At 51.7% G+C, this 11,582-nt stretch overlaps 3 protein-coding genes across 4 annotated transcripts; 2 read left to right on the forward strand and 1 right to left on the reverse strand.

Annotated features, from left to right (window-relative positions):
* Positions 1–44: 44 nt before the first annotated feature.
* SLC37A4 (solute carrier family 37 member 4) lies at positions 45–7,659 on the forward strand. Of its 2 annotated transcripts, XM_051812357.1 has the most exons (9): positions 45–260; positions 350–582; positions 1,888–2,131; positions 3,387–3,545; positions 3,917–4,002; positions 4,268–4,381; positions 4,630–4,695; positions 5,739–5,877; positions 6,166–7,659. In XM_051812357.1, the coding sequence occupies exons 1-9, from the start codon at positions 113–115 to the stop codon at positions 6,330–6,332; spliced, it is 1,356 nt and encodes a 451-aa protein (XP_051668317.1). In that variant the 5' UTR covers positions 45–112; the 3' UTR covers positions 6,333–7,659. The 2 variants fall into 2 exon arrangements, with proteins under 2 accessions (XP_051668317.1, XP_051668318.1); XM_051812358.1 differs by lacking the exon at positions 4,630–4,695.
* A 101-nt stretch (positions 7,660–7,760) lies between these two features.
* Positions 7,761–9,525, reverse strand: TRAPPC4 (trafficking protein particle complex subunit 4). Its single transcript, XM_051812380.1, has 5 exons — positions 9,351–9,525; positions 9,065–9,239; positions 8,881–8,984; positions 8,660–8,786; positions 7,761–8,232 (listed from the first exon to the last, which is right to left on the reverse strand). The coding sequence occupies exons 1-5, from the start codon at positions 9,523–9,525 to the stop codon at positions 8,154–8,156; spliced, it is 660 nt and encodes a 219-aa protein (XP_051668340.1). The 3' UTR covers positions 7,761–8,153.
* On the forward strand, positions 9,526–11,445 carry RPS25 (ribosomal protein S25). Its single transcript, XM_051812382.1, has 5 exons — positions 9,526–9,654; positions 9,812–9,907; positions 10,296–10,479; positions 10,875–10,973; positions 11,360–11,445. The coding sequence occupies exons 1-4, from the start codon at positions 9,652–9,654 to the stop codon at positions 10,967–10,969; spliced, it is 378 nt and encodes a 125-aa protein (XP_051668342.1). The 5' UTR covers positions 9,526–9,651; the 3' UTR covers positions 10,970–10,973; positions 11,360–11,445.
* The last annotated feature ends 137 nt before the right edge of the window (positions 11,446–11,582 follow it).

The following is an 11,582-nucleotide window of genomic DNA, read 5'->3' on the forward strand; positions in this document are numbered from 1 at the left end:
GGGGCTGCGGGCGGGGCGGGGCGGGGCGGGACTTCCGCGGGGCGGGGCGGGGCCGGGCCGTGCCGAGGTCCGCGCTCCGCGCTCCGGTCCGTGCCCGCGGGAGCGCGGCGCGATGGCGGCCGGCGGGTACGGGCGGTACCGGACCGTGATCTTCGCGGCCATGTTCGTGGGGTACACGCTGTACTACTTCAACCGCAAAACCTTCTCGTTCGTCATGCCCGCTGTCATGGCCGAGGTGCCGCTGGGGAAGGACGATCTGGGTGAGTGCCGGTCCCGGCCCCCGCCGCCCCGCCGGCCCCGGGGGGCCGTGCCGCGGGCTGAAGCGCCCCCCGGGCTCTGCCCGCCGCAGGTCTCATCACCAGCAGCCAGTCCGCAGCCTACGCCATCAGCAAGTTCATCAGCGGCGTCCTCTCGGACCAGATGAGCGCCCGCTGGCTCTTCTCCTCCGGCCTCCTCATGGTGGGCTTGGTCAACGTGGTCTTCTCCTGGAGTTCCACCGTCACGGCCTTCGCCGGGCTCTGGTTCCTCAACGGCCTGGCCCAGGGGCTGGGCTGGCCACCCTGCGGGAAGATCCTGAGGAAGGTGAGTGTGGGGAAAGGGGGGGGAAACTTGTCTCTGCTCTCCTGACCTGTCCTGGCAGCAGGGCTGTGCAGACCATGCTTGCTCTGAATCCAGAGGAACTTGCATCTCTTCCTGCTCCCTTCTAGCCAAGGAGGTCAGAAGTACTATCTGTACTTTCTGCTGCCTGTGGAACAAGTTTCTGTGCACAGGGATCTGCTTATTATAGCAGAGATTCGGTCTGTAGCCCCTGCCCATATGTACCTCGAGTCTGATTCTGTTTGGTGAGTAACATCCTCTGGTAACAGAGTTCTGCCCTGTAGAGATGGACTTTGTTGGAATTAAATATTTTAAGCGTGGACACAGAGGACTGCTCATCTGCTGCTGCGATGGTTTGCTGCAGGGGAGGGGGCAGTGAGCAGAGTTCCATTTGCACGCAGGAATTCCAAACTGCAGGCTGTTCAGGTATAAAACCGGGTAACGTGGAGGAACAGTGTGAGGTGACTCTCTAAGCTCTGCGTACTTGGGCTTTGTGACAGACTTAAGGGAACAGATAGGAAAGGAGGAAGGAAACAGAAGGAAAGGAGGTTGGTTAGCTTTGTGCTGATCCCTCATGGAAGATATAAAATCCAGGAATGCATGTACTGCACGTACGTGTGGAATGGGGTGGGGCAGAGATGAACAACTGCCTTGCCCTTCTGCCAGGCACCCAGCCTCACCTAAGGGATGAGAAAAGGGCTGTTCAGGATGGTTGCATGCACGGAAAAGAAGGTCCCTAATAACAGAAACATCAGCCATGGCATTTCCTGAAGACATTCACGAATGTAGCTCTCAGACATTTTCCTGCTGACAAGAACGACCCAGGTGGTTCTGGCTCCTAGTACTTGTTGCAACACAGAGCCCATTATGCCTGATACTTAATGCAGCAGCGAGTCCTAAAGTTACCCCGTGACTCTCTGCATATCCATCCATGGTCCGCAGCCAGCAGACCTCTCCAGGACTACACAGTTCCTAGCAAAGTGAGTACGCAGAACCATGTGCTCTTAAATTTACCTCTCCTGGCCCACGTCTCAGTTTCATGATCTGTAAATGGAAGTGACTCTGAGCTGGCTCACAGTGTGAGCACCTGTCAGGCTCTTATGCTGACACTTGAGTAATGTTTGGAGTTCCCTGCATGACTAAAGTAGTGAAGTGTGGGTGCTCCCTCTACCTGCTTTTGTAGATCACTGTCTGAATTGCTCCAACCCCAAAGCATGGGCCTCAAGGGAGGATTTTCAGGTGTGCTGTCACTCTCTTACACCTCACGCTGTTTTTCTTCTTGTTGCACAGTGGTTTGAGCCTTCCCAGTTTGGGACTTGGTGGGCAATCCTGTCTGCAAGCATGAACTTGGCTGGAGGCTTAGGCCCCATTGTCGCTGCTCTCGTGTCTATGAACTACAATTGGCGCATGACTTTGTCCTCCTCTGGCTTCACCTGCGTGGTTGTCTCTTTTGTTTGCCTTGTCCTGATTAAAAACGAGCCGTCGGATGTTGGGTTGCCCAACATTGAACAAGGAGCCAAGAAAGGGAAGAAAGGTGAGCATGTGACTTCACATGTGACGGGCAGCCATGGGAAAAGGTGCGGTGTCTTCTGTCTGTTCTGGCACAGGTGTGTGGCTCTCGGTGTACAGAGACCCCCATCCTTCCCAGTTCCTGAAATCACAGCTTGGCAGTCACGCGTTAAGCGGTTGATTTTTGGGAGTTTTATTCTCGTAACTGTTGAGCTGCTGTGTTGAAGTTACAAATTGTATAAACCAAGGGCCAGTGTGATCCTGTGGGAAGGGAATGGTGTGAGGGCTCCTGAGACTGTTGCAGAGCAGGCAAAGAGCCTGATCTCTCTTAGCCCTGCTCCTCAGCCTACCAGCAGCCACCTGTGTGTCACTGAGAAGCTCATGGCTGGCTCTCCCCCTGTGAGTCATGTCTTCCTGCTGCCAGTGCCCTGGTTTTCTTGGGGCCTCGTGCGCTCAGATTGTGAGTGCAGTCTTAGTGGAGTGCTGGAGAGAGAAAAACACAACAGCAGGGAATGCTTCCTTAAGCCTGACCTTCTGCTCGTCTGCATAGGCAGGGGGCAGGTGATTCTCCCCTCACCCCGCCATGGGTTCTCTTGACCCCTGGCTCACAGTGGACTCTGCTCAGTGTTTCTGTCCTAACCTAGGACGTCTAGTTAGTAAATGTTTGCTCAGATCACTGAGTGTGGTGATTCTCTGAAAGCAGAACAGGTAGAAGGGAATTGCGACACAAGATTGCTGTTGTATTTTAAAGGCCAGTGGAAACTCAGCTTATGTGCCACACTGCCCCATGATGCCTGTGCTGCCAGACTTGACCCTTTTGCATAAGAAAAGAATATTGCTTCCCTGGAGTGTTCTCTGGAGAGAGCAGGTTTGTTGGTGTTCTGGAAGACTGATGCAAAAATCAAGGTAGCGCCTGAAAGTCAGCATCTTTTTTTGGGTCTGTGCAGTGGCTTTCACAGGCACAGCTTAAAAACTCTCCCAGAGAATCTGAAGAAGCTGATAAATTTTCTAACAACCTTCGTAAGGGGTTTATTGGCAACCACAATACAGAAAATTCCTGGGAGTTGTGTTTTAATTATTCTTTTCAAATCTTTAATGAATGTGGCATAAAATGACAGAAAAGATTCTGAAATCACCAGAACAAGGGGAGGTAAAGCAGCATCTGTGAATATCTCCCTGAGTGGGGATGTTCTCGTGCATGGATCCTGCCTGCAGATCTGTCTGTGTGGTTCAGCAGCTGTGCTCGAGCTGTGGTAATGCTCCTCCCGACCTTCCTGCAGGTTCCTCCAGTGACAACAGCACCTTGACAGAGCTGCTGCTCTCGCCGTACCTCTGGGTGCTCTCGACAGGCTACCTGGTCGTTTTTGGAGTCAAAACGTGCTGTACTGACTGGGGACAGCTCTTCCTGATCCAGGAGAGGGGACAGTCCATGCTTGTGGGTAAGATGCAAAGCTACATTTTGCTGCTGTCTGGGAGGTGTTGCCCAGAGCTTGCCTGGGTACAGGAGAAGGACAGATGCCTCTCCACCTGAGGGACTTGTTTGCCTACTTTCTAGTTGTCTGCTTAGATACACGCAGGTGTTTAAATAACTCAGTGATGTAGTTACTGTGTGCACAAAGCCCCCGGTGCCAGGACCCTCCTAGGATGGCAGACAGACATTCCTGAACAAGGATGAGCCAGAGGGTCGTGTCCAATAGAGCTGCTCGAGCTCACTGTGAGCTGACAACAGTGGGGCTAGTCTGATGTCCACAGCAGCTTTGCTGTTTATACCAAACCTGATGGGCTGTTCTTTACTTCACCTGCATTCTAGGCAGTTCCTACATGAGTGCCTTGGAGATTGGGGGCCTGGTGGGAAGCATTGCTGCTGGATACCTTTCTGACAGAGCAGTAGCAAGAGTAAGTAATGTGCACCTTCAGGTGTGCTGGGCAGGTAACACAGCATCAATCTGAGCTGCTTCACTAAGGGGTTCGGGCAGGGTGGCATCCCTGTGGGTACGACTGAGAAACAGGCCCATACCCAGTTCTGCCTTGTGCATGGTGTGCTGATGATGTGCCATCTGTGTTTCTGACTGGACTGTATGGATGGTGTTAGTCACTACAGGTATAAAAGGAAGGAGGTCCCTCCAATTTCTCACTCTCAGCTTTCCTTCCTGTGTTACAGGTGGGTCTGTCAAGCCACGGGAATCCTCGGCATGCACTGCTGCTTTCCATGATGGCTGGGATGTGTGTGTCCATGTTTCTCTTTCGGGTCACAGTCACAGGCAACTCTCCCAAGGTAATCCACGTGCAGCAGCTGGCCATCAGCTGTAGGGATAGCCCTTGAACAGGGAGGTTTGATGAGAGGGAACCTGACTGTTTTCTTCACCCTTCCCAAGGGTTTCTTTGTGCTACAGAGAAGCACTGACTTGGGCTGCTCCTGCTTGGCGTGGGCAGCCTGCCTTACCAGCTGTTTTTGCATCTGCCCTCATGATTGCTAACTAAATGAAACTTCTTTTGTCCTTTCCTTTTTTATTTCTTCTTCAGGAAACCCACTTCTGGACTGTAGCCTTGCAGCCTCTAGCTGATCTTACAGGCCTAAAAGAACATGAGGTTTCTGCTTGCATTTTTTCTCCCTCTACCTGTTTCTTCTTTCCCTGGTCTGCCTTACTCCTATCCTGGGAGGTTGGTTAGCGCCTCAGAACTTAGAACCAGGGCCCTGAGAAGAGATTACTGTAAGTTTGGTAAAAGAAACCTTTTCTTAAAATAATTTGATTACACTGACTTTAAAAGTCTAAATATAAATCTTTAAAGTTCTTATAAAGAAGATTCTGAGGACTTCTGATTGTTAGGTAAAATATAGCCACTTAAGGGGTCTTGTGGGTGAGATCAGGAAGAATGATTCTGCTCTGGCAGATGTATTCCTGCTTAGTTTCTGGCAAGTGATTTCCTAATTCGTCATTTCTGTTTTATATCTGGAAGATGAGATGGCACTTACTTCCTTCTGGGATTTTTGAAATTATTTTTACAGTTCAAAAAGCATACTGTAATGTAGGGGTGTTACTTATCCTTTGTTGTGCAAACAAGAGACTGATAATTTTGGGCCAAGTAGGTTTCTTAGAGCATAAGCTAACACTGAAGTTCAGACTGTTGGGTTGGTTTTGGCTTTTTTGGTTCTCGGTTTAGTAGCATAGAGGTTATCAGAGAGAGGTGTCTCACAAATAAAGATGCTCTGATTAGTAGCATGCATCTAAACTGAGAAAAGCTGTCAGTTGGTGTATCCAGGATTATTTATGAAAGCAACCTGATTCACAGCTCTCTCCTGTGCTTTCACAGGGTCATTACCTGTCTCTGATATTCTGTTTCCTTCTTGCAAATCGGCACAGGATGTGTTACACAGTGTGGGGGGCAGAGCTGTGGGAGGGAGGAGAGCTTGCACTGGCCACAGACGGAGTGGTGGAGATGCAGCTGGGCTGCGTGTATGTGGGGTCTGTACAGGCTTGAGCTCTTTTGGCTGCAGGCCAGGGAGCTGGTGTCAGTCTAAACATGTCAGAACTCCCTGGTACCGTGTGTGGGATCTAAGAACTGTCAGCAGCTGCTGGCTGACAGTGGTGAGGTGCACAGATCCTGTTTCTTATCTTAACTTATTTTGACAGCTGTGGATCCTGACTCTGGGAGCCGTGTTTGGGTTCTCCTCATATGGGCCGATTGCCCTGTTTGGGGTCATAGCCAACGAAAGTGCCCCTGCCAACCTGTGCGGCACCTCCCATGCCATAGTGGCCCTCATGGCCAACGGTGAGTTACACCCATTTCCCCGAGAAACAAACAAAACCCTTGCACGTTTTTGGTGATGCATAGTCTAGCCCCTGGTTGCCAAGTTACTGATCATGGGAGGTCACCTAAGGTGCAGAGATAATGGAGCTGGGAGCCCCAGGGGTGCTTCCTGCTGTGCCCAACAGGTTTTGCGTTGGGCTTTAAGTTCAAACCAGGCTTTAGGAATGTTTGTACATGCAAAAGCAAGTATTGGCAGATAAAATTGGTGCACACAAGCATTGCTAGCTTTCTGTTTGTTTTTCCTTGCAGTTGGGGGTTTCCTGGCTGGATTGCCATTCAGTACAATTGCTAAGCACTACAGCTGGGCCACAGCCTTCTGGGTAGCCGAAATCACCTGTATTTGTAGCACAGTGGCTTTCTTCTTCCTGCGGAACATCCGCACCAAGATGGGCCGGATTCCCAAGAAGGCTGACTGAGGATAAGCTGCTCGGTGAAAAGGATGTTCCCACGCTGACGTGAATGATGCTCATTTTTTGTTTAACTAGCCTAGGAATGAGTTTACCTATTGCTGCAACCTAGATAAAAATGTCTCAGCTTCTCAACCACTGTCAGGTGCCTGAGGGCACAAGGTTCCTGCTACTGATCACTTTTTCCCTTGAGATGTGATAATTCATCTAGTTTACATTTGCAATGATTTTACTGTACCTCTTTCTCACAGCACTGCTGATGAAGCGAGCAGGCTCTGCAGCCTGAGCTTCCCCACTACAAATGGTCTGAAATGACCGGCTTCAGGTGCGCTTACCTTTAGTTTTGTCGTTACTGTTTGTCTCAGCCACGAACTGAGACATTAATCAGTTCAGCTTCGCTGCTCAGGGGTCCCTGAACTGAGCCTTTGCCACCTGTGTCCACCTGGTCCAGCTGCCGTAAGCGCAGCTGTCCCAGGTCACTTGGCGTGAGCTCCGTGTGCACTTGGCCCCAGGACAGTGGCAGAGCAGGGAATTGTGACAACTGCAGTCCAGCCTCACGGCTGCTCTGACAGCAGTGAGGCTTTAGCTGTACCAAGGAGTAGTTGTTAGGAGCAAGCGAGTGTTGCTGTGGAGAAGCGAATGGTGGGATATGTTGTGGCTGGGCTCTCCACAGCACTTAGGAACAGGCACGTTTCCAGGGAATTCGTGGCATTTAAAGAAGCTCCTTCTAGTGAAGTGCTCCTGCCCGGTGTGATGTCTGTGTTCAGTGTTAATGATTTGCAGGGGAGGCAGCTGCCGCCAAGTCAGCTCGTAGCGAGTGCTCTGCAAATCAGCCAGGAAAACTGCCCCTGCTGCAGGAATTGTGACAGTAGCCACCGCCAACACACAATTTCTGCAGCTGGGTTTTGTGATAACCTCTATTTGTAGCATTGGGGGGTTTTTTTTCAGTACAAGGTGTGTAGTCTAGGGTGGTTTTGGTCAAGAGCTGCATCTCTCGTGGCAGCGGGCAGTGGCTTACGTTGCCTCCAAGTCAACCGTAGCAGAGCCACTGTGGAGAGCCTTGAGCAGTCAGATCCAGCACTCTGCAATAAGTACACTCAGGTTTTTAAATGAGAGTTTGTTGTGTATTCTTGTTTTTCCCCAAAAGGATTTACTGCTTTAGGGTCCTGAAAGAGGCAAGTTCAACTTGTGAAGAACCTGCATGCAGGTACTTTGCTGAACAGCTTGGTTGCAAGAGTAGTTAGTCAGCCTTAATTAAAACAATGGAAGTAAATTAAATTTTGTACTTAATTATATGATCTTCTATCTGTGAAATAAAAATGGAGCAGTGTCACAAGGGCCCCGGTTTTCTTAAGCAAAACCACCAAAACTCATTTATCCTCTTGAGGTGCCACTGGCACAAATGTACCCGCCAACAGAAAGCAAACAGCCATTCACCTCTTTAATGAACACTTATTATTTCTGTATAGAAACTCTCTGCAAGACCATAAGTTAGAGCTATACAGGAAAAATACATATGTACAGTTATGACAGGAAAGAAAACCACTGACTTTGGTAAGGCCATGGACCAGCATCCTCCTTCATCCGAGTGCAGTGGAGCTGCAACAGCAGAATAAGCCCCTGTGGCCCAATGTAAACAGTGCTAAGAAATCTGTTTAAGGTAAGTTTCACAACAAAGGTGATAAAATGGTATCCTGGGAGATAATGAAGCATGTTTTGGGGATGTGCAGTCTCTGCTGTGGAGGGGAGAGCTCTGTGAGAGGCCAGCCAGGGAAGAGAGAGGCCCCACTCTTCAAGAGTAAGGAGTCTGAGCAACAGGCAAGGCTTTCTCTATGATCCAGGTCCGAAAGGTCCAGCTTTCTCTGCCACCTCCAGAGCAAGTTTCAAGTTCTGATCAAACAATTCACACCTGAAACAGTCAGAAAAGCAAAAGGGATGACTTTACCTATGGACCAAGCTAAGAAAGATAAGATCTCCAGATCCTTTGAGACTGCATCCTTCAAGGAGAGATCTGGGAAGTTGTGACACAACTCACTGTTGCTGAGCTTTGGCTTGGTCCTTAATTAAGATTAAAGCTCTTTCTATAGGCCTGAGTGTTAAGTTAGGACAGCAGGGTGAGTGCCAGGGAAGTGTACCTCCCACTTCCCCAGCAGAACAGCGCCGGAAAGAGCTCAGGTCAGCGTCCTGTCCCTGCAGCAGTGTGCTGTGGCTTCCCCTTCCCTCAGCCTTTGGGTCTGCCTTGCTACTTCACTTAAGGGCTGTCTGCATTTGTTACTGCCCAGGCAGAAAGCAATGAGGGGTTGCAGACGGGTTACGAAAAGTGGGCTTTTCCTTACCTGATTGGCATCTCCAGGGAGTAGAAAGGATTCTTCAAAGCGAAGTCAGAGTAAATCTCATAGATTTTGCGGAGAAGAGCATCTATCCCCGTCTGTCTCGGGTCAGCAAGAACCATGAATTTGATCCCTAGAGCCATAATGCCAGGAACATAAGGAAGGCCGAGCACAGTGACAGCCCTGGCACAGCAGAGTGGTGCTGGGTGCCTGGGGCCGGACTGTACCTGTCAGCGTCTGGAAGCAGTGCAGTTTGAAGGTGTCAGTCTCGAGCATCTCGATCCCAGAGCTCCCAACCTCGGGGGACAGCTGCGATCCGATGGCGAACAGCCTGTGGGCACAGGACCTTCAGCGCCCCTCACCACCCCTGCCCGTGGCATCCTCGTCCCCTCACGGCCCATCCTGACTCACGAGTGGAACATGGAGGCCAGCATGAGCTTCTCGTTGGAGGAGAGGCGGTGGCGGCCGAAGCGGATGGACACCGGGTAGTTGGCGGGGTTGCCCAGGAACTCCAGCACGTCCTTCCCGTCCGCCGTGAAGCGCCCGTTGACCTCGGCGCCGTTGATGGCGAGTACGGCGTGACCCACTGCGGGGACAGCGCGGCGGCATCGGTCAGTCTGTCAGTCACTCAGTCAATCTGTCACTCACTCGCTCACTCACTCAGCCCGGCCTGGCCGGCCCTCCCCGCCCGCCGCACCGCGGATGCCGTCGCGCTGCCCGAAGGCGACGACGACGCGCTCGTCGTGCGGGCGCAGGACGAGGTCGAGCGGGAAGCTGAACGTCTTCTCGGTGTCGGCGCGGGGCGCGTAGTGGTCCAGCTGGTAGATAAGGCCGCCCGCCTTGTTCACCACGTAGACGCTGAAGATCGCCATGGCCCTGCCCCGGCAGTGGCTCCGCCCGCCCCGGCAGTGACGCGCGGCCCGCCCGGGGCCCGCCCACGCCGCACGCCGGGCCCTTCCTTTCTCGCCGACATCTTGCGGAGCAGCCGTGCTTGCACCATGGTGAGCCGGGCCGGGCCGGGGCGCGGGCGGTGGGACGGGCCGGGACCCCTCGAACGGCGCCGGCGGCTCCCTGAGCAGGGCGGGAACCCGTGCGGGGCTTCTCGGGGCGCGGCCCCGCGCCCGCCGCTCACCCCCCACCCTTCTTCCCTCCTCGCAGCCGCCCAAAGACGACAAGAAGAAGAAGGACGCGGGCAAGTCCGCCAAGAAGGACAAGGACCCGGTCAATAAGTCCGGCGGCAAAGCCAAGAAGAAGGTGGGAGCCGGCGGGGCCGAGGGCTCGGGCAGCGGGCGGGGCCGCGGGCGGCGTGGCCGGGCCTTGAGCGCGGGTGATGGCCGGACGGGGGCATCGTGTTGTTAGAGGAGCAGTCTCTTCATCTGCCAACAAGTTGGACATAACGGTGTTAAAACCGAGTAGCAGAAGGCTGTAGTCCTTTTATTTGCAGATACTGCAGGTATTATTTGCAACATTTTCGTATAAAAAACATTTCGTTTACAAAGGCCATTTTGTGCATCTCATTAGTAGTTTAATATGATATGGAAACATTTGATGGTGCAGTTATTGGGGCATCCTTAAACTCGATCTTTTGTTCTTGTTTAGAAGATGGCTTATGGGGCATTGTTCTCTTTCTCTTTTCAAGTAGAAGTGGTCTAAGGGGAAAGTCAGAGACAAGTTGAACAACCTTGTCCTCTTTGACAAGGCCACTTACGACAAACTGTGCAAAGAAGTGCCCAACTACAAGCTCATCACACCTGCAGTTGTCTCAGAGAGGCTCAAGATTCGAGGCTCCTTGGCCCGGGCTGCCCTCCAGGAGCTGCTCAGCAAAGGTGAGCACTCAAAACTGGAAAAACAGAAAGCTGCTTCTGCAGACTCGGCTATTTTCTTTTCCTTGCTCATTTAGCAGGTTTCCTGCAGCATCTGAACTGCTCCATGTGCAAATTGACATGGTTTGGGGAGCCACTGCCTTAGCTTGTGTTTCAGAAGTGCTCCAAAGTATGGAGCAGCAGTTCTGCTGCATGCAGTGGCATTGCTGTACTAAGAAAGTGCTCCCAGAAGGACAGGCTGTGACATAACTGCCGCCAGATCAGAATGAAAGCCTCGTATAAGCTGCTACGCTCTGGTATTTCATCTTGCACGTTGTACTGCCTCTCTAGGAGGGAGCACAATGTCCTTGGCATGTGTCAGTATATGCATGCTCACATAATTTCCTTCTTTTTTGTAGGTTTGATCAAACTGGTTTCCAAGCACCGCGCCCAAGTGATCTACACCCGAAACACGAAAGGTGGAGATGCGCCTGCTGCAGGGGAGGATGCATAGGGAGGTGAGGCTGGGCGCTGAGGAGGAGCTGAGTTGTGCCATCAGAGCTAGCAGACAGAGCTGGGTTGTGCTGTCCGAGCTAACAGATGGCTATGTGCTGTGTAGGGGGCAGCTCTGGCGTGGCTGGGGGGGGGCTGTTCTTCCAGACACTCGAGAGTATATTGTTTGCATTCTGAGTGACATTCTGGGGGGCGTTACTGGAAACATCGGTTCTCCAGAATTAAAGAGCAACTGGTGATTCTGTCCCTGTGCCCATCGGATGAGGGAATGTGAGCTGCAGGGCAGTGGATACGTGTCAAGTGTTCCTGCTGGAACAAAGCTGTCAGACTGTTTGCATTGTGCTACCCTGCTTTGACCTGGTTTTCTGATTTGGGACTTCTTGCTTTGCAGGTTCTCCAGTGACCTTATCAACAAGGGGTCATATGTAGATGCACGTAATAAAATTACTGATATAATTTTTCTTGCTTTTCCAAGAATGTGTATGTTTCGTTACTGATGCGTTATTAATAGTGGATTCTGGTACCAGTCATGGCTGTCGTCCTCTACCAGCCAGTTTTTGCCTTTACACACAGTTACAAGTGTACTTTGAACGTGCTTTTATATTGCAAAAAGG

Source organism: Manacus candei, unplaced genomic scaffold (assembly GCF_025592945.1).
Source record: "Manacus candei isolate 608988 ecotype Guabito, Panama unplaced genomic scaffold, ASM2559294v1 h1tg000086l, whole genome shotgun sequence".
In the NCBI taxonomy this organism is placed as follows: domain Eukaryota; kingdom Metazoa; phylum Chordata; class Aves; order Passeriformes; family Pipridae; genus Manacus; species Manacus candei.